We start from the raw sequence: 19,582 nt of genomic DNA on the forward strand, positions 1-19,582 counted from the left end.
TCTGCGTTATAAACTGTAGTGAAACACTTGGGGGTTCAAAGTTCTCACAACACATCTAGATAAGTTCCTTGGGGGGTCTAGTTTCCAATATGGGGTCACTTGTGGGGGGTTTGTACTGTTTGGGTACATCAGGGGCTCTGCAAATGCAACGTGACGCCTGCAGACCAATCCATTTAAGTCTGCATTCCAAATGGCGCTCCTTCCCTTCCGAGCTCTGTCATGCGCCCAAACAGTGGTTCCCCCCCACATATCGGGTATCAGCATACTCAGGACAAATTGGACAACAAATTTTGGGGTCCAATTTATCCTGTTACCCTTGTGAAAATACAAAACTGGGGGCTAAAAAATCATTTTTGTGAAAAAAAAAAAGAATTTATTTTCACGGCTCTGCGTTATAAACTGTAGTGAAACACTTGGGGGTTCAAAGCTCTCACAACACATCTAGATAAGTTCCTTGGGGGGTCTAGTTTCCAATATGGGGTCACTTGTGGGGGGTTTGTACTGTTTGGGTACATCAGGGGCTCTGCAAATGCAACGTGACGCCTGCAGACCAATCCATTTAAGTCTGCATTCCAAATGGCGCTCCTTCCCTTCCGAGCTCTGTCATGCGCCCAAACAGTGGTTCCCCCCCACATATCGGGTATCAGCATACTCAGGACAAATTGGACAACAAATTTTGGGGTCCAATTTATCCTGTTACCCTTGTGAAAATACAAAACTGGGGGCTAAAAAAATCATTTTTGTGAAAAAAAAAAAGAATTTATTTTCACGGCTCTGCGTTATAAACTGTAGTGAAACACTTGGGGGTTCAAGGCTCTCAAAACACATCTAGATAAGTTCCTTAGGGGGTCTACTTTCCAAAATGGTGTCACTTGTGGGGGTTTTTAATGTTTAGGCACATCAGGGGCTCTGCAAACGCAACATGGCATCCCATCTTAATTCCAGTCAATTTTGCATTGAAAAGTAAAATAGCGCTCCTTCCCTTCCGAGCTCTGCTATGCGCCCAAACAGTGGTTTACCCCCACATATGGGGTATCGTCGTACTCAGGACAAATTGCACAACAACTTTTGTGCTCTAATTTCTTCTCTTACCCTTTGGGAAATAAAAAAAATGGGGGCGAAAAGATCATTTTTGTGAAAAAATATGATTTTTTATTTTTACGGCTCTGCATTATAAACTTCTGTGAAGCACTTGTTGGGTCAAAGTGCTCACCACACATCTAGATAAGTTCTTTAGGGGGTCTACTTTCCAAAATGGTGTCACTTGTGGGGGGTTTCAATGTTTAGGCACATCAGGGGCTCTCCAAATGCAACATGGCGTCCCATCTCAATTCCAGTCAATTTTGCATTGAAAAGTCAAATGGCGCTCCTTCCCTTCCGAGCTCTGCCCTGCGCCCAAACAATGGTTTACACCCACATATAGGGTATCAGCGTACTCAGGACAAATTGCACAACAATTTTTGGGGTCCAATTTCTTCTCTTACCCTTGGGAAAATAAAAAATTGGGGGCGAAAAGATCATTTTTGTGAAACAATATGATTTTTTATTTTTACCGCTCTGCATTATAAACTTCTGTGAAGCACTTGTTGGATCAAAGTGCTCACCACACATCTAGATAAGTTCCTTAGGGGGTCTACTTTCCAAAATGGTGTCACTTGTGGGGGGTTTCAATGTTTAGGCACATCAGGGGCTCTCCAAATGCAACATGGCGTCCCATCTCAATTCCAGTCAATTTTGCATTGAAAAGTCAAATGGCGCTCCTTTCCTTCCGAGCTCTGCCATGCGCCCAAACAGTGGATTACCCCCACATATGGGGTATCAGCATACTCAGGACAAATTGTACAACAAATTTTGGGGTCTATTTTCTCCTGTTACCCTTGGTAAAATAAAACAAATTGGATCTGAAATAAATTTTGTGTGAAAAAAAGTTAAATGTTCATTTTTATTTAAACATTCCAAAAATTCCTGTGAAACACCTGAAGGGTTAATAAACTTCTTGAAAGTGGTTTTGAGTACCTTGAGGGGTGCAGTTTTTAGAATGGTGTCACACTTGGGTATTTTCTATCATATAGACCCCTCAAAATGACTTCAAATGAGATGTGGTCCCTAAAAAAAAATGGTGTTGTAAAAATGAGAAATTGCTGGTCAACTTTTAACCCTTATAACTCCGTCACAAAAAAAAATTTTGGTTCCAAAATTGTGCTGATGTAAAGTAGACATGTGGGAAATGTTACTTATTAAGTATTTTGCGTGACATATGTCTCTGATTTAAGGGCATAAAAATTAAAAGTTGGAAAATTGCGAAATTTTCAAAATTTTCGCCAAATATTCGTTTTTTTCACAAATAAACGCAACTTATATCGAAGAAATTTTACCACTATCATGAAGTACAATATGTCACGAGAAAACAATGTCAGAATCGCCAAGATCCGTTGAAGCGTTCCAGAGTTATAACCTCATAAAGGGACAGTGGTCAGAATTGTAAAAATTGGCCCGGTCATTAACGTGCAAACCACCCTTGGGGGTGAAGGGGTTAATGAACAATATGTTTCATTTAAAAAAAAACTGAAAAAAACCCCCAAAAAACTGGCATGTCAATTTTCTGCGCCAGAGGGGGAAAACCGACAGCCGGGGGCCAATATTTGTAGCCTCTGAATATCAGCCCGCAGCTGTCTGCATAGCCTTTACTGGCTATTAAAATAGGGGGACCCCCTAAAAAAATGACGTGAGGTCCCCCTATATTTTATAGCCAGAAAGGCTACGCAGACAGCTGTGGGCTGATATTCATAGCCTAGAGAGGGGCCATGGATATTTCCCCCCGGCTACAAATACCAGCCCGCAGCCACCCCAGAAATGGGGCATCTCTAAGATGTGCCAATTCTGTCACTTAGCCCCTGTCTTCCCACTCCCCTGTAGAGGTGGGATATAGGGTAATAAGGGGTTAATGTCACCTTGCTATTGTACGGTGACATTAAGCCCGGTTAATAATGGAGAGATGTCAATAAGACGCCTATCCATTATTAATCCTATAGTAGTGAAAGAGTTAAAAAAGACACAACCAGAAAAAAGTATTTTAATATTCTTAACTTCACCATACTTGCCATACTCGATTGCCTGGCAAAAATTTAAAATAATAAACCAACCGTATATTCCCTGTCTGATGCAATGGCTCCTGCAGTGCATCACTGAAGAGGTTACCTGAGTTCAGGCTCTCACTTTATGGCAAAGCTGTGTGGGAATTTTCCCACACAGCAAAGCCGCAAGTGGGAGTAGGGACTATTTCTCCCAGCGGTGGAGGGATACAGTGCGGAAGGATACCCGCCGTCATTGTACTGCTGGAGCCCCTGGAGAGCGGTCTCATCAGCTGATGTGGCACCGCCCGCCCGAAGCAGACCCCAGCACCGCACCGCCCGCAGACACTAGCACCACCCGCAGACACCAGCACCGCGCTGCCCGCAGACACCAGCACCGCACCGCCCGCAGACCCCAGCACTGCACCGCCCGCAGACCCCAGCACCGCCCAGTCACTCTTGATGAGTGACCGCTGTCTGTGGTGGCTGGGTCACGCCTGCTGATGACGTCACATCAATCTCCAGAGTCAGGAAATTGACATGACGTCGGTGGATATAAGCGGCGGCTGCAGCCTGGGGGTCACGTGACCCGGACTCAGCCGATGGCATAGCGCCGCTCACAGGCAGTATCGGCAACAAAAGGTATTTACAAAATTCATTAGCAGCCCCGGGGGGATACATTGCGGGGTTAATTGAAAGCAGTGGACAACCCCTTTAATGATTTAGCGATGATCTGCAAAGGACCAAAATTCCTTCTGACAGGTGCACAAACCTCATCATCAACTACAAAAAACATCTACGGGAAGGGCAGCATCCAATAAAGGAAAACCACCTATGCCAAAACATGGTATCCATCCACAGACAGCTGTTTTGGGGTATTTGCCCCTCATCAGTGTGGAGTAGGAAACTGGCTATTAGGAGCAGTGCCTAGTGAAAAGACTATAAACATAAGGGTGAATGACCTCAGGGAGATCAAAACATCCAACACCGCGGAGACACCATCACGTGTTTCTCAAAGCAGTGATTCAGAACACTGCCCCATCCCTAAAGAGAAATATGCAAATGCATGTAGAAAAGCCACGGAGACACCATCACGTGTTTCTCAACGCAAGCAATGAATAGCCAGGTCTTTCACCGGGAAGGAACAACCACGGGAAGGGCAGCATCCAATAAAGGAAAACCACCTATGCCAAAACATGGTATCCATCCACAGACAGCTGTTTCGGGGTATTTGCCCCTCATCAGTGTGGAGTAGGAAACTGGCTATTAGGAGCAGTGCCTAGTGAAAAGACTATAAACATAAGGGTGAATGACCTCGGGGAGATCAAAACATCCAACACCGCGGAGACACCATCACGTGTTTCTCAACGCAGTGATCCAGAACACTGCCCCCATCCCTAAAGGGAAATATGCAAATGCATGTAGAAAAGCTGCGGAGACACCATCACGTGTTTCTCAACGGGGTATTTGCTCCTAATAGCCAGTTTCCTACTCCACACTGATGAGGGGCAAATACCCCAAAACAGCTGTCTGTGGATGGATACCATGTTTTGGCATAGGTGGTTTGCCTTTATTGGATGCTGCCCTTCCGGTGGTTGTTCCTTCCCGGTGAAAGACCTGGCTATTCATTGCTTGCGTTGAGTCCTGGGTTCTAATCCCACCCATGACAACATCTGCAAAGAGTTTGTATGTTCTCTCCGTGTTTGCGTGGGTTTCCTCCGGGTACTCCGGTTTCCTCCCACATTCCAAAGACATACTGATAGGGAATTTAGATTGTGAGCCCCATCGGGGACAGTGATTATAATGTGTGCAAACTGTAAAGCGCTGCGGATTATGTTAGCGCTATATAAAAATAAAGATTATTATTATGTATGATGTCCCCTGAACGAGACGATATCGACTTCATCTATTCAGTACATGGTGGTGATTTTGCTCTGTCACTTGCTGACGCTTCTTTGCTTTCAGTATCCGGATAAAGTCGATGATCTCTTACGAGAAGAGAAGAAAGGACTTCACGACCTGAAGCGACACTCGGAGCGTCAGCTGCAGGAAGTCTCACGGCAGCTCCAGGTCACTAACTACTACTGTATATATACACGCGGTTTGTTCTAGGAGACGGATATGTCCCATCCCATCAGAATCGCTGACTATTCCTCCCCTGGGTGATTAGGAAGCATAGTGTATATAGCGCCCAGGACTCCAGTCCCACCTGTCGCCGTACCTCCTCGCACTGTACAGTCCTGATCCCGCTGCCTCCATGTTCTTGTGGTCCCGCAGGTTCTCTACTGTCACCGTCAGAAGCTCTTGGAGTTTAGTAAAGAGAAGCGACGAGTTCTGGACATCATCAGCGAGAATGCCCGGGCCCAACACCAGTCTCAACACCAAGCTGGTGGCAGTAAGCTGCTGGGTCCTGAACACACAGGTGCCAGGGGGCAGACTGGTGAGAAAACCGATCGTTTCATTCACGTTCTTCATATTATAACACCCTTTTTCTTGTCATCATTCTTGTACAGATTGTCAGGCGGCCATCGGCAGTGCTCTCATTACAGGTGAGAAATTCAGAAACACGCAACCTCCGAACTGGCATAACCCGGAGGACTGCCGAGAACTGAAAGAGAGTGTGACCCAGGCTCTGTGCAAGAAGGCGGCAGAGAGCAGCCGCATCTGGGTATGTACAGGAAACTATCCTGACGAGCGCGCAGCGAGATCCTGATGGCCCTCCTGACCGGGCGCCATCCAAGAACTTATCTGTATCATGCATGGTCCTGCACAGAATGACTAATGCCAGCCCCCGTCTACCATCACTGGTGCAAGACGTAACTAAGGAAAAGGAAGCATGTGAGAAGCTTCACTGGAGGTCAAGGGGGAGGTTTAAACTTAGTATAGGTGGTTTTCCTGTTGAAATGAAGGAGCAGGTTATTACGAGTGGACTGGACGCATTATTTTGTTATGTTGACTTTTCATGAACCTACCTTAAAGAGGTTTAGAAGGTTTTAGATATGAATCCATACCTACCCTAGACCACCAGGGACCATAGATAATAATCTCATCACCATCATAGACTACCATAAATACTGGGTATTCAACTGGTGATCACCCCCGCTAATAGGGAGAATGGGGGTTCACCATGTTGGTGGAAAAGTGTTCGCACATGTGCAGCGCCGCTCCGTTCATACTCTACAGGACTGAAGGAGAATGCCGAAAATAATGCCAAGACACCTCGGGGTAATAATCTGTGAACACTTTCTAGACCACCAGGGATACAATCACTGACCATAAAACAGGTATTCCCATCCCGCGTAATCATACATTTACAGGATATGCCATAAAAGTCCGACAGACGCGGGTCTCATACTTGCTTAGTAATTTTCACCACTCCAGTACTAGTGAATACAAAGGGCATGTTTCCGTTTTGACATAGAGAACGTACCGTAGATCTACTATATAATTGTCTAAGGGTCACTTCCGTCTGTCCTTCTGTCTGTCTTTCTGTCTGTCACGGATATTCATTGGTCGCGGTCTCTGTCATGGAAATGCAAGTCGCTGATTGGTCGTGGCAAAACGCCCACGACCATTGCCACGACCAATCAGCGACGGCCATAGTCTGGCAGCGAAATGGCCGCTGCTTTACAGCCCTGCAGTCAGCGCTGAGCGCTCACACAGGGTTAATGCCAGCGTTAACAGACCGCGGTGTAACGCACTCCGTTAAGACAGCTATTAACCCTGTGTGACCAACTTTTTATTATTGATGCTGCGTATGTGAGAAGGACCTGCCATGACGTCACGGTCATGTGACCGCGACGATATCACAGGTCCTGCGCTCATACCAACCCTAGGACCGGAAGCTGCCGCGTGCACCGTACACAGGCGCCAGGACTTCAAGGGGCCTTAGGAAGGTGAGTATATGTTTATTTTTTATTTTAAGTCTTTTTTAACCACGCATATAGTGCCCACATTGCTATATACTACATGGGCTATGTTACATACTGCGTGGGCTCTGTTATATACTACATCTCTGTGCTATATACTATGTAGCTTGGCAATATACAACGTGACTGTGTAATATACAACGTGACTGTCCAATATACTACATGGGCTGCGCAATATACTACATGCTATGTGTTATATACTACGTAGCTGTGCAATATACTATGTGGCTGTGTTGGTTCTGTTATATACTACGTCGACTGTGCAATATACTACGTGGCTCTGTTATATACTACGTGGCTGTGCAATATACTACGTAGCTATGCAATATACTATGTGCCTCTACAATATACTACGTGGCTATGTTATATACTACGTGGCTCTGCTATATACTACGTCGCTGACCAATATACTACATAGCTGTGCAATACACTACGTAGCTGTGCAATACACCACGTGACTGTGTTATATACTATGTGGCTGAGCAATATACTACGTGGCTATGTTATATGCTACGCGGCTCTGCTATATGCTACGTGGCTGACCAATATACATACCTGTGCAATACACTACGTGGCTATGTTATATACTACGTGGCTGTGTTATATACTACGTAGCTCTGCTATATACTATGTACACTGTGTTACATACTACGTAGCTCTGTTATATACTACGTTGGTTGTGTTATATACTACGTCACTGCAACATAGTACGTAGCCTGTGCTATATACTACCTACATATTCTAGAATACCCGATACGTTAGAATCGGGCCACCATCTAGTATAACATAATTGTCTAAGATCCAAACACCCCTTTAAGTGTGTTTTCCTCTGCAAAAAAAACCCAAAAACCTACATTAAAGAAGCAATTTCTGTAAGTGATGCTCCGGCCTTTGCATTGCAGGAGGATTTAACTCTGACTTCTGGAGATGTGAAGAATTCGACCCAAAGGCAGCAGAGGATCCACGATGAGCTGCAGGCCGGTCAGCTCCTACAGCTGGTCAGTATGTCTGCCTGACTACCTGGGAGAGTAGGCAATGAGATACGGGAATATGCCATACTCACACACGAGCAGCCGCACATTATGGTCACTGTCGTTTCAACAAACTGCATAAATCAATAGTACAATCAAATATAAGTAACGTTGTAATGCAACTCAGAGAAACCCACTTCTTTCACCACTTATGAGACACTTCTTTACCTCCCCTTATTTCACCTCCTGTGAAGAACTGCTAAAATACGTTTTGGTCACAACAAACTTCCAGGTCACTGAGGGATCAGATTACAGCTGCCTATTAAAGTGCAATGGGCAGGGTGGATAAAAATCAATGTTTTTTTTTAAAAATCAAAAAAATCGGATTTTTTTGATTTAAATCGGATTTTTTTGATTTAAATCGGATTTTTTTCAATAAACTGCTTTTTGAGGAAAATATTTTACCATCCAAAGGTTCTTCCATCATGAGATAAAGCTGAGTTGTTTAACTCAGTAGAATAAAGGCTGTATATGTGTAACATTCACAATGCCATGCTCTTCCAGAGGTTTCTGTAGGATGCTGACTATCCAACAAGTTTGGGCATGTCAACTGAATGGAAAAAGAAACTAAACCAAAAGTGAAACCAAGCTAGAAGTGTGGAATTAAAGGGGCAGTATGAACAAAATGTGGAGGCTATTAATAGTTTATACAATTAAGACATGCTGCTTTTAAACACCTACCTATTGCCATATAGTAAAACAAAAAAGATTTTTACTTACTTTGGGGTCCCCCCCTCACCCTGGCGTTAGATCGTTGCCCCTAGTTTCGTCCGTGTAACTATGGGCGCACATGCGCACTGCTCTCACTTCTCATTTTAATCGTGATTTATATTAAAAAAAACCTTTTGATTTAAATCAGTGATTTAAATCATGATTAAAATCATGATTTAAATCGATCCGATTTAAATAGAAAAAAATCTTTTGATTTAAATCGTGATTTAAATCATGATTTAAATCGGCGTGATTTAAATCAATCCACCCTGGCAATGGGTGAGACAAAAACGCACAGACCATGCTGTCACTTTATAGTAAGTGTTTTATCTCATCCCGGTGCTGGATTCCCATGTACACTGCTCAGTAATGCTGTATAATGTTCTGCATGCTGCGGCTTCTGTACATAGACATGAGGGAGTCCTGCTCTACTGTCTGTGTGCGCTGTGTATGTCTCCACTTACCAGGTCAGAGGGAACTGAAAATTACAGATAGTCTGTCATGATATATATATTGACCCTGCAGGGGGTGTCAGTCAGCGGACGGCACAACACACACACACACACACACACACACACACACACACACACACACACACACACACACACACACACACACCAGGATGGTATAGGGGAGAGGAAGGCCCTACCGATAGGAAATGAGGGATGGTGACCACCTAAATTCAAAACTGAGTCTGTCCCTGCACCCCCTAACGCCCTAAGTGGGTCCCTCCCCCCCACCACCATCCGGAACCTCGTCCCTCGTTGTCACATCGCACTCCCCTGGCTAGTGCACTGGCCGGCAAGGGCGCTAGCATCACCACAGCAAATGGTTCAAGACACAGGAAAAAAGCTACATTTAAAACATAGTTGAACCAGAGCTACCATGAATCAAAAAATGGATCGTGACAGTCTCTGCAGAGGGGAAAACTGGTGAAAACGCAGGATACAAGTGATAATGGTCAGAAATTGTTTCAATCCTCATGTACACATACGACAGCTTATTCTGAAGTTACTGGTAATTGTGTTTTTCGCCCCTGCACAGGGTCCGGTCTCCAGCCTGGATCTCACTGTACGAGAACGATTAGATCGGCCATTAGTAAGGATCCTCCAGAGGCACCCGGGCACCCAGCTCCCGGAGAGCACCCTCATCTCACAGGTACAGTATGGTGCTTCTGTCCAGGGATAATACACAATGACGACAACTTACAGAACAAATTCTCATTTAAAAAAAAAAAGTTTACTGTTTTTTGGGTAGGGGCGTAGTTCACAGTTACAGTAATAGATTGGAATAGTCAGAAGCGAGAATACAGGAGTAACAGGAAACCGATTCTTCCATGGTATTCTGTGGTCCAGGACATATTTCTTGTAGCCTCCAGGTATAAATAGAGATGTATACAAAAATCCATCCAAAGGAGACCTCGAAAAAGGTGAAAAAACCAATGCACAAAAAAGAAGAATATTTAAATGCACCAGAGGTGGAGGAACCATTGATCAGTTTAGTAGCCAACTACACCAGGCTACGAACCATGTGTCACTTATTAGTTGGTCAGGCTGGGAGTATGGCCGCCTCCTGGGACCTGTCCTGTATTATACGTAAACCCCCTTTAAAGCGACAGTGTCCTCTCTGTGCACGCTCCCCCTTGTGGTGAAGACAGAGAAAGACAGTCATTATAAACTGAGCATGCTCGACCTGTCTGAGAACGCTGTAGGATGGACGTGCAAATAAAGGGTAAACACAGCAAAGACAGGACATGTGGGGCGGTGAAGCGTCAGGAATGGGACATTTTTTGTCAATAATATATTTGCAACGAGTAATGATTTTAGGTAAGGAACACACTGAGATTTTTGGAATACCCCTTTAAAATTCCACATAGAGCAATGCACCCAGCTGTAGGGAAAACTGATACAACCAAACGTGGGGTATTGATTGGGATTATCTCAAAACCAAATTACCTATAGCAGAACATTTCCTGATTGTAGCGGATATTTCCATTGGGATGTCAAGAACGAGAGCCCCGGATCGCGCTCTGTGCACAGAGGACGGGCAGCGCATGCACACCGCTGCTTCATTCATTTTCTATGGGACTAGTGGTAATAGCCCAGAGCTGCACTCCGCTACAGGTCCCATAGGCAATACATGGAGCAGACGCTCCCTTCTATGACCTGTGCTCCATTTTGGGGGTCGCAACACTTGTATCCGCCGTGATCAGAAACTCAAAAACAATTATTTAGATAGGTTATAAGTTTAAATATTTGGGCTCGTCTCCCCAAGATAATGTCTTAGAACAAAACTGGCGACGTGACCACCTGATGGCCTGGAGTCTGGCTTCTCCTAACCTAAAGGGACCAGATTGCAGGCCCGGGCTACACAAAGACGCTGATATTTCGGGGTTAAAATGCGACATTGCATCAAATGATTCCCTATGGTGTCACATTGGGATCTACTGCAACTCAGAGTCACAGATGTTTTCACGACAGGTTGCAAAGTGACGCCATAAAAAAATCAGAAAATGTGATGTCGCAATATGACCCTGTGGTTGCGGTGCCGCGGACAAAACCTTTACTAACAGATGCCACACGGGATCACGTTAACCCCTCATTACCTGTAATCTCTTCTCAGGGTTCTGCATCCATGCAGAAGTCGCTCTGTAAGTCCCGTGAAAGAATCGGCCTCCTGCATCACACACAGCTAAAAGTAAAGACCGATCAGGAGAACAAACTGCGAGGAGAAAGCATCGACCGTGCGGCTGCGAGACTGCGCACCAGGAGCGCCAAGGGCCGGAGAGAGAGGCTGGGCCTATAGGGGAGCAAAAGAGTAAAAATCACTGGGGCGGATTATAAAAGAGGACAAGATCAGGTAACGTCCGCCGGTACAGAGAAAGAGAGAACAGCGGGGAAACTATGGAACGGGTCCAACAGGACGACGAGGACAATCACAACAATAACACATTAAAAAGATGTAATGACCGCTAATGCCTCAAGGTTTTTTTTTATCCGTCCAACCCCATCTGTAAATGAGGTCCTCATAACCACAGCTGCTCCATCACCTGGGACTCCCGGCAATCAGATGTGATCACCAGGGGAAAAAGGGCCCATTCCTGGATAAATGTGGTACTGTAAGGACTCTGGTCTATTCACACATCAGGTTTTTCTTGTACAGAAAAAAACAAAGGTTTTCCAACAATGCACAACATGGCGGTTCACCGGTGTCTTGTAGAATCAGTCAGGAAAAAACAATCATATATGCAACGTCGATGCAATCCGTGAGCAGGCCATTATTTTTTGCATATTTTTTTCACTTGAATGATTGAGGTCTAAATTGGGCATAAAATCTCCACTATTTTTTTGCTGACTGTCAGCAACAAAAACTCATGAAAATGCCCATAGACTAGAATAGATGGGGGTTCTATCAGCAAGAAAAAAAACATAGCGGACGTTTAAGACCCCGATGTAAGAATGGGGCCTTATTCACATGCCAGAGAGAAACTCACGCCGCTTCTGTGTTTTCGAGCTGCCCCTGTTTTTTTGGATCTGGTTGCAGCTAAAACCGGTTTTTTAAAGTTGGGTACAAAAAAAAACATTTCAGGTATTTGAAAAGGTTTTTACCACAATTTGAGTTTTATAGCGAAAACAATGCAATTTTTGTAAGACTTGCCCAAAAAAAAGAAAAAAACGTAACGTCAGAGAGGTATTAAAAATACTGACGTGTGACTAAGGCTTTCTGCAGAGTATTTTTTGAGGCAATCGCAAATGTTGAGCTTTCTCCAGGAATCGCTCCTTTATGGGGAATTATTCTTTTTCTGAACCATTTTGGAAGAATTTGAGTTTTTTTGCAGCCTCCTGATTTCGGAGCGTCTAGTTTGGAGCATTTTCCTTCAGAAGCCGCTCGAACGCTGAATGGTCAGATTTTCCGAATGCCGAAGCAGTTAAAGGTGACATCAGCTGAAACACGTTGACAGCGGCGACATTTTGACATTGCCGTGCTTAATGCTCGTCTGTAGATAACTCATTTCCCATCTTTTATTTTTTTTGGTGTGTGTGTGTGTGTGTGTGGGGGGGGGGGGTTATGATTTTTTTTATTGCAAATCCAACATGCTGTAGGGTTAGAGACAGGAGAATTGATTCACCGTACTCCAGTCTGCCGGACGGTAATCTGTGACCGCTGGACAGGAGGTCTGCGCATCTCCTGGCGCCTGAATAGATTGGCTGGTGCAGCGTTGTTTGTGCGTCATACTACAATGATCGTGCCAGCCATGACTACTCAGATGAGTTGGGAGATAAAGGATGCGCCGGCCTCCTGTCCAGCAGTCACAGATCTGGCCAATGCCCTGCAAATGGATTGTCCCATCTCTAGATGTAAAGAGAATGCGTGTAGGAAAGTCTTGAGGAAAAAAAAAAATAAAAAACCTGAGAATCGTGCCTTTATTATACAAGCTAAAAAACTGCCATATAACAAAAGTGGAGACGTAAAATGGCGCTGGGCGGTAACAGTGGTGAGGTACTCGTCTCCTCCACCCGGTTATATGAAGGTGCGGGGTCCTGGCTGGGCGTGTGGACTTGTGCTATGGGGGCACTACACCCGTGCAGGCCACATGGTACAGATGACTTGGCTTTGCCAGGACCAGATGAGGGAGTCCACCACTCAACAATAAACTTTTTACTAAAGGACAGAAGATAGCGGGGGCACAACTTGGTGAACGTTCCCTTCACAATAGGGAGCATTGTCCACCCACAGTCTCTATTCTCCTTCCCCCTCTCAGGCACCATATTGCTAGTATGGCCGGTACTTGTCTCCTTGGTCTCGGACGCTCTGGTCCTCCCGCCTGGGACACTCTTCATTTGACGTATTCTGTCCCATCTAGGCCGTGCTGCTAGGTGTCCTGACCCAGGACCCATCTCCGATCGACCACTTCTCTTCTACTGTACGCTCTGCTAGGACCTCACTATCCTCCGTCTCCTCTCGTTAGGGTCACCCACGTCATACAGCACTGCTCACATCAGATCTCAGGTCTACTTTCTACACACACTGGGCTCTTCTGACAGGAAACTGTCTCTGTCCTTCAGCTTAGCCCCTCTCACTCTGGGCTAGTCCCAAACTTAACTATGACTCGCCCTACTGTTGGGCAACACACAATATTAATGCATGTCACAGTTCTCAACATAACACTGGCTCTTCAAGGGGGAACGTGGGCAGTATGGCTGTCTCCAGACACGTATGGTGCATCCGCAGACTATGGTCACGTACATAGAAGATGGGCCCTCTACAGCCATCACTTCAGGCCAAGCCCGTCCACACCTCACCGGCAGTCGCCATGTATCAGAGGCGACGTCCGCGGCTGACGTCATTCTCCACTGGGCCGCAGCGGTCGGTGCCCACCAGTCACATCTAGTGCTGCCCCACTGGTGGTCACTGCGCCCCCCGCAGATCACCAATCCTACACCCACAGGCAGAGTTATGGCGGCATTCAAAATGACAAGTTTATCAAGTGGAAAACGTGTCAGAAATCGCTCAACTCCGCTTGTGGAATTTTTTTTTTTATATTTTTCCCTCATGTGACAGATAAAACACTTATAAACTGAATATAGAGAACTGAATGGGGGACTTCAGAAACTCAGCGACGGTAACACAATACTAACAATGATGGAGCCGTCCAGAACCAGCACAGCCTCCGGACCCACATGGCCACCGTCTCCCTTATTTACTCAACGAAAATCGAAAATTGGCACTTCAGGCGCGCAAACACCGCATTTATAGCGCCACGGAGTCACGTGTTAGTAGTGTTCACAGCTGCTGCTGCACAATCTCAATAAAGTTTATTCATGGCCAAGATGGCTTACGTCAGGTGTCAGGACTCAGTCCACGCCGCTTCGCCAGCACTTAACATGTCGTCTTCCTCTTCAGCGCTATGTGTAAATTAACACCATTCCCTTTTAAGCAATGGTAGCCGGAAGTGACGTTTAAAACGTTGCCCTCAGTAAAAGTGGCGTCTACATGTCAACGTCCTATCTTTTACACAGTGCGTGCACTCTTCTGAGGTGAGGGCGAGAGGCTGCGTTCCAGGCCCAAGCGGAAGTGTGGGCCCCTGTATATCTGAGCAGGAGACCCCGCCCCGGCCTCTTTCCGCTCCGAGCGCCGACAGGTTAGGACTTCGGCGACTTCACACGTGAGTGGTAACGGGTGGAACAGCGGGCGGTAACGGCCGGTATAGCCGGGCGGTGTGCGGGGAAGGCCGGGCGAACAGCGGGGAGTGGTTGGGGCACATGTGGTGAGAAAATCCGTCCTGTTAGACCCCCGGGAGCGGATACATGGAGCCATGGCGGCCGCACATGTGCAGAGTGTGTGGACTGTAGAGAGCGCGTCATGCCGGAGCCGCACGGTGTGCACGGACCTTGTATGCACTGGGGTCACATGTGCGGCCCTGAGATCCGTCCTGGCCCGCAGCTCCGCCTGACACACTGTAACGTTCAGCCACCGCACACTCTTCATAGATCTTAGTGAGGACTTTGTTATACAGGTGTAGATGCAGCAATAACACAATTCATGAATAAGGAAATGGTGCAGGGAAGAGAAAATGGTGAGACCACAAGAACACAACGTTTATACCCTCATGATGTTATTCACTGAACGGTATAAAGGATACCCTGCATCTACATCTGTACAATAAAGTCCTCACAAGCCTCTATCAAGTGTGCGGTGATTGGACATTACTCTATTACGGGGACTGCCATCCCACTTCACCAGCACACTACCAGTCTGATACACTGTAACGACAGCGCAGCTGCTGTGCGGCCTGATCTCTCTGTATTGGTTAATAACTGTTTCTGGTAACATGGAGGCAGCGGGGCCCGTAGGTGGTTACAGAGGGCTTGGATGCCAGCGGCCTTGTTCTGGTGCATGTTGCTCCGCGGCCGTGTACACGCAGATCCGGTCAGCCTGTATGAGCGAGTTACCCTACTCTCTGCACAGGGGGAGACTCCCTGTATCGGCTGCGGTGGAAGATCCTGCGGCCATTAAGGCCACGAGTGTTGGCTTTAGTTATCGCCTGATCCTCTTGTAGATAACTCGGGATCTGGCCGCTGAGTTGGGCACGTGTCCCTGTGAGGATGGGGTCAGGGATGCGCTGTTCGCTGCTGTGTGCCTGTGAGGATGGGGCGGCAGTGACGTGCTGTTCGCTGCTGTGTCCCTGTGAGGATGGGGCGGCAGTGACGTGCTGATCGCTGCTGCGTCCCTGTGAGGATGGGGTGACAGTGACGTGCTGATCGCGGCTTTGTGCCTGTGAGGATGGGGCGGCAGTGACGTGCTGATCGCTGCTGTGTCCCTGTGAGGATGGGGCGACAGTGACGTGCTGATCGCGGCTGTGTCCCTGTGAGGATGGGGCGGCAGTGATGTGCTGATCGCGGCTGTGTGCCTGTGAGGATGGGGCGGCAGTGACATGCTGATCGCTGGATTGTCCCGGTTAGGATGGGGCGGCAGTGACGTGCTGATCGCTGCGGCGTTCGCTCTATGGGGCCGCATTCAGCTCTTTACAGCCGCTTCAGGTATTGAATCCGTGAGCTGGGGATCCACTTTACTGTAGATTTGCAGCAGAATCCACTGGACGCTGATAATCTGCAGGTTTGGATCTGTTCACATGTGAGATATGGATTGTGTTCAGTCCGTGTCGTAATCTGCGCTTAGTCACAGACGCAGCCTTATGGCCGCCGTGACTCTGATTTACCCATCCACCAGAATACCATCTGAGGCTTCAGTATCTTTAGATCCTTGTCAGGTGGTCTTTACTGCTCAGATTGGTGGTCCGTCTGTATAAGGCTTGTAGTGATCCAATGTGCCAGTGCTGATGTTGGAGTCTCATGCAGATGAGCCTGGTTGTGCATTAATTCTGCCATTGTTACATCCTCCTTGTTCCCCGGCTGTTTGCTATCTGCATCGGTGATGCAGCCGCCGCTCTCTGGGCCATTAGATGATATTTTACCACCTCTGCGCCTTCGCTGCTGCGTGTTCCTGTATATTCAGTAAATGTCATTTCCTTTTTCTTCTTATTTACAGAATGGCAGATTGGGAAATCGCTCCTGTCGGGGCCGAGACCCCTGAAATTAAACTGTTTGGGAAATGGAGTACAGATGACGTGCAGATCAGCGACATCTCCCTGCAGGTGAATAGCAGCTAGAAGTAGTGTGGGGTCTCTGCAGTCGGGGGGAGGGTGTGTGCCTTCTGTGATCGCCCCACAATGTTGACAAGCAAGTTGCTGGAATTAAAGGGGTGTTTCAGCGCCTCTTGCTTCTGCATGGAGCGACTAACAGCACCTGACATGGGCTTTCATCCCCTCTATATACGGCCATAAAGAGTCTGTGACCGGTATCACAGTGGGGTAACCTGTATTTGTAGGGTTATTCCTGTAGGTTGTGGTGATTTTCTGCTCACTCTGTACTCTGTCCCCCTTGTTTTTTAGGATTACATTGCGGTAAAGGAGAAATACGCCAAGTTCCTGCCTCACAGCTCGGGGCGCTATGCTGCGAAGCGTTTCCGTAAGGCTCAGTGTCCTATTGTAGAGCGGCTTACAAACTCCCTCATGATGCACGGGAGGAACAACGGCAAGAAGCTGATGACCGTCAGGATTGTGAAGCATGCCTTCGAGATCATTCACCTGCTGACCGGAGAGGTGAGGACTGGCTGACAACAGGGAATAGGGTGCTATACAAACGCGGGGGGGGGAACAATAATGTTCAGATTCCTGCGTGAGCTTATGTGGGTACGGCAGGGGATGGTGATGCTGTCCCGGCTGGGTTTTGGTGGCCGGTATTTTGCAGGCATTTCTTTGCTCATGGGTTTTCCTCTGATCATAAAGAGTTACGCACGTTGCTGCTTTCTGATTAATTCCTCTGTAATGTTACATTTATGGGGGGGAATCACCTCTGCTTGTGACCCCAGGGGCTCGGGATGGACAACTTCCGATGTTTAAGTGTCTGACAGGCTGTTTCCCACCCGTGATTCCAGTCTGAACTGGGGGGGTATCTTTAATTAGTTTGGACTTCCATTGTTACCAGATTTTAAAACCATTCCCTTGGCCAAAAGATTGTGACCATGACTAGAAGTGGCCTCTGGTGCCATAGGAGTCCTGCCACTCTGTACCAGGTTTATTGCTCAGCGCCGCACCCGGTTATCATAAGTGCTGTAGACTTGGGATAAAGCAGCAGAGCTTGTGCGACTGTCCAGGGGAAAGCGGTCCCTCCACCCCCGGGCTTCATGTGTCTAACAATCCCCCGGGCTTCATGTGTCTAACAATGTATGTAGACTGGACTATTAATGTTGGGGCTGTGTAGGATTTTCCTGCTACTTTATAGGAATCTTGTGGTCAGAAGTAATGTTAGTGTTCCTGTCGGTCTCTGGTGTCGGCCACTTGTGTCCCTGCGCTGCTGCATATTCAAGGAGGCCATATTCTGGTTAACAGCACAATTTGGGCCTCATTCACATCTGCACTTTGGCATCTAGCTCCTTTTGGAGGCTTCTGTCTGTTCCATAGACCCCTGGTATATATGGAGGCTCCTGGGTATACGGCAAGTGATGTCGGCTGCTTAAGGGTCTGTGCGTCTCTGAAGAGTAACTCCAGGTTACACAGATGTGGTTGAAGCCTTTGCTCCCATCTCCTTCTGACGTAGATGAGCCATCAGTCTGGCTGTGATCCAGTAGATCTTCTTAGGATTGGGTGATGCAGATGCATAAATCTGATGCCCATGAGGTGATCTGCGGATGTAAGCGGAGTCCTGCCGCACAGGTACTGACACTAATATATCATCTCTTTACTAGAACCCTCTGCAAGTGTTGGTGAACGCCATCATCAACAGTGGTCCCAGAGAGGACTCCACCCGTATCGGCAGAGCTGGAACAGTGAGGAGACAGGCTGTGGACGTGTCCCCCCTCCGAAGAGTCAACCAGGTACTGCAGGGATGGGCATGCGTACGAGGGTTAACATTCGACATACCCAGCATACCTAGCTACTTGGCTACCATAGCAGCCATTGATACCCTGAAGTCACAGTTGCGTTGGTAAGAGAAAAGCATAACTACTGATTTCCATGATTGCTGTTGACCAAGAACATTATTTCGGCGATCTGGACTCAGCTGTACAGGTGGCTCTTTACATGCACGGCAGGGGTTAAAGCTCTTCGGTCAGAGTCCATTGTTGTGTACGAGGTTGGGTGGTATCGGTGGGGTCTCTACATGTCGATGTGACTGACATTTCTGCGTTTCCTTCAGGCCATCTGGCTCCTCTGTACCGGGGCTCGCGAAGCCGCCTTCAGGAACATTAAGACCATCGCCGAATGTGTGGCCGACGAGCTCATCAACGCCGCCAAGGTGAGTGCCGCCATTATCTACAGAAACGCAGGTGACTGGGTTGTGAGATGTGGGGGTGACATGGGATGACCGCCATTCTCTGTTCTCTCATTCCAGGGCTCATCCAACTCCTACGCCATCAAGAAGAAAGATGAACTGGAGAGAGTCGCCAAATCCAACCGTTAATTCGGCGCCGTCCTCCACTCATGCTTCACGTCAATTAAAAGATATTTCTGTCACCGCGTGTCTGTGTACTTTGTGGAAGGATCAGGGGGGTCATAAGATTATATGGCCACCTTGGACCGCTCTCCCACAGGTCATAGGGGAAGCCTAACGTAGGCTTTTTTGCTAGATAGGTACTGGGCTCCCCAATGTCTGCTGTGATTTTGGAAAGGGGATGATGTGAGCAACGCAACAAATGGCAAAATGTGGGGTCAGAATCCGCAGGACGTGGACATCTGTACACTTATAACTAAAATGATCCTTTCCCCCTCTTTAATATTTAG

The 19,582-nt window shown here is 47.1% G+C and overlaps 3 protein-coding genes across 9 annotated transcripts in view; 2 read left to right on the plus strand and 1 right to left on the minus strand.

The window, feature by feature from the left end:
• LOC143806180 (olfactory receptor 1f45-like) overlaps positions 1-11,483 on the minus strand; it is an 87,021-nt gene extending 75,538 nt beyond the window's left edge. For both annotated transcript variants that reach the window (XM_077286239.1, XM_077286240.1), the window contains exon 1: positions 11,348-11,483. The gene's annotated coding sequence lies outside the window, so the exon portion shown is untranslated. The remainder of the gene's footprint in view (positions 1-11,347) is intronic.
• TEKTL1 (tektin like 1) overlaps positions 1-11,711 on the plus strand; it is a 38,671-nt gene extending 26,960 nt beyond the window's left edge. For all 5 annotated transcript variants that reach the window (XM_077286238.1, XM_077286236.1, XM_077286235.1 and 2 more), the window contains 6 exons: positions 5,037-5,141; positions 5,349-5,493; positions 5,585-5,739; positions 7,903-7,998; positions 9,787-9,900; positions 11,365-11,711. In XM_077286238.1, coding sequence (XP_077142353.1) covers positions 5,037-5,141; positions 5,349-5,493; positions 5,585-5,739; positions 7,903-7,998; positions 9,787-9,900; positions 11,365-11,547 — 798 coding nt within the window. In that variant the 3' untranslated portion in view covers positions 11,548-11,711. The remainder of the gene's footprint in view (positions 1-5,036; positions 5,142-5,348; positions 5,494-5,584; positions 5,740-7,902; positions 7,999-9,786; positions 9,901-11,364) is intronic.
• Positions 11,712-14,739: 3,028 nt separating this feature from the next.
• RPS5 (ribosomal protein S5) lies at positions 14,740-19,315 on the plus strand. 2 transcript variants are annotated; one of them, XM_077286241.1, is made up of 6 exons: positions 14,740-14,908; positions 16,792-16,897; positions 17,195-17,404; positions 18,550-18,678; positions 18,999-19,097; positions 19,194-19,315. In XM_077286241.1, exons 2-6 carry the CDS (start codon positions 16,793-16,795, stop codon positions 19,260-19,262), a joined length of 612 nt encoding a protein of 203 aa, XP_077142356.1. In that variant the 5' UTR covers positions 14,740-14,908; position 16,792; the 3' UTR covers positions 19,263-19,315. The 2 variants fall into 2 exon arrangements, with proteins under 2 accessions (XP_077142356.1, XP_077142358.1); XM_077286243.1 differs by lacking the exon at positions 14,740-14,908 and adding an exon at positions 14,926-15,010.
• Positions 19,316-19,582: the final 267 nt, after the last annotated feature.

This window comes from Ranitomeya variabilis, chromosome 2, assembly GCF_051348905.1.
Source record: "Ranitomeya variabilis isolate aRanVar5 chromosome 2, aRanVar5.hap1, whole genome shotgun sequence".
NCBI classification, from domain to species: Eukaryota; Metazoa; Chordata; class Amphibia; order Anura; family Dendrobatidae; genus Ranitomeya; species Ranitomeya variabilis.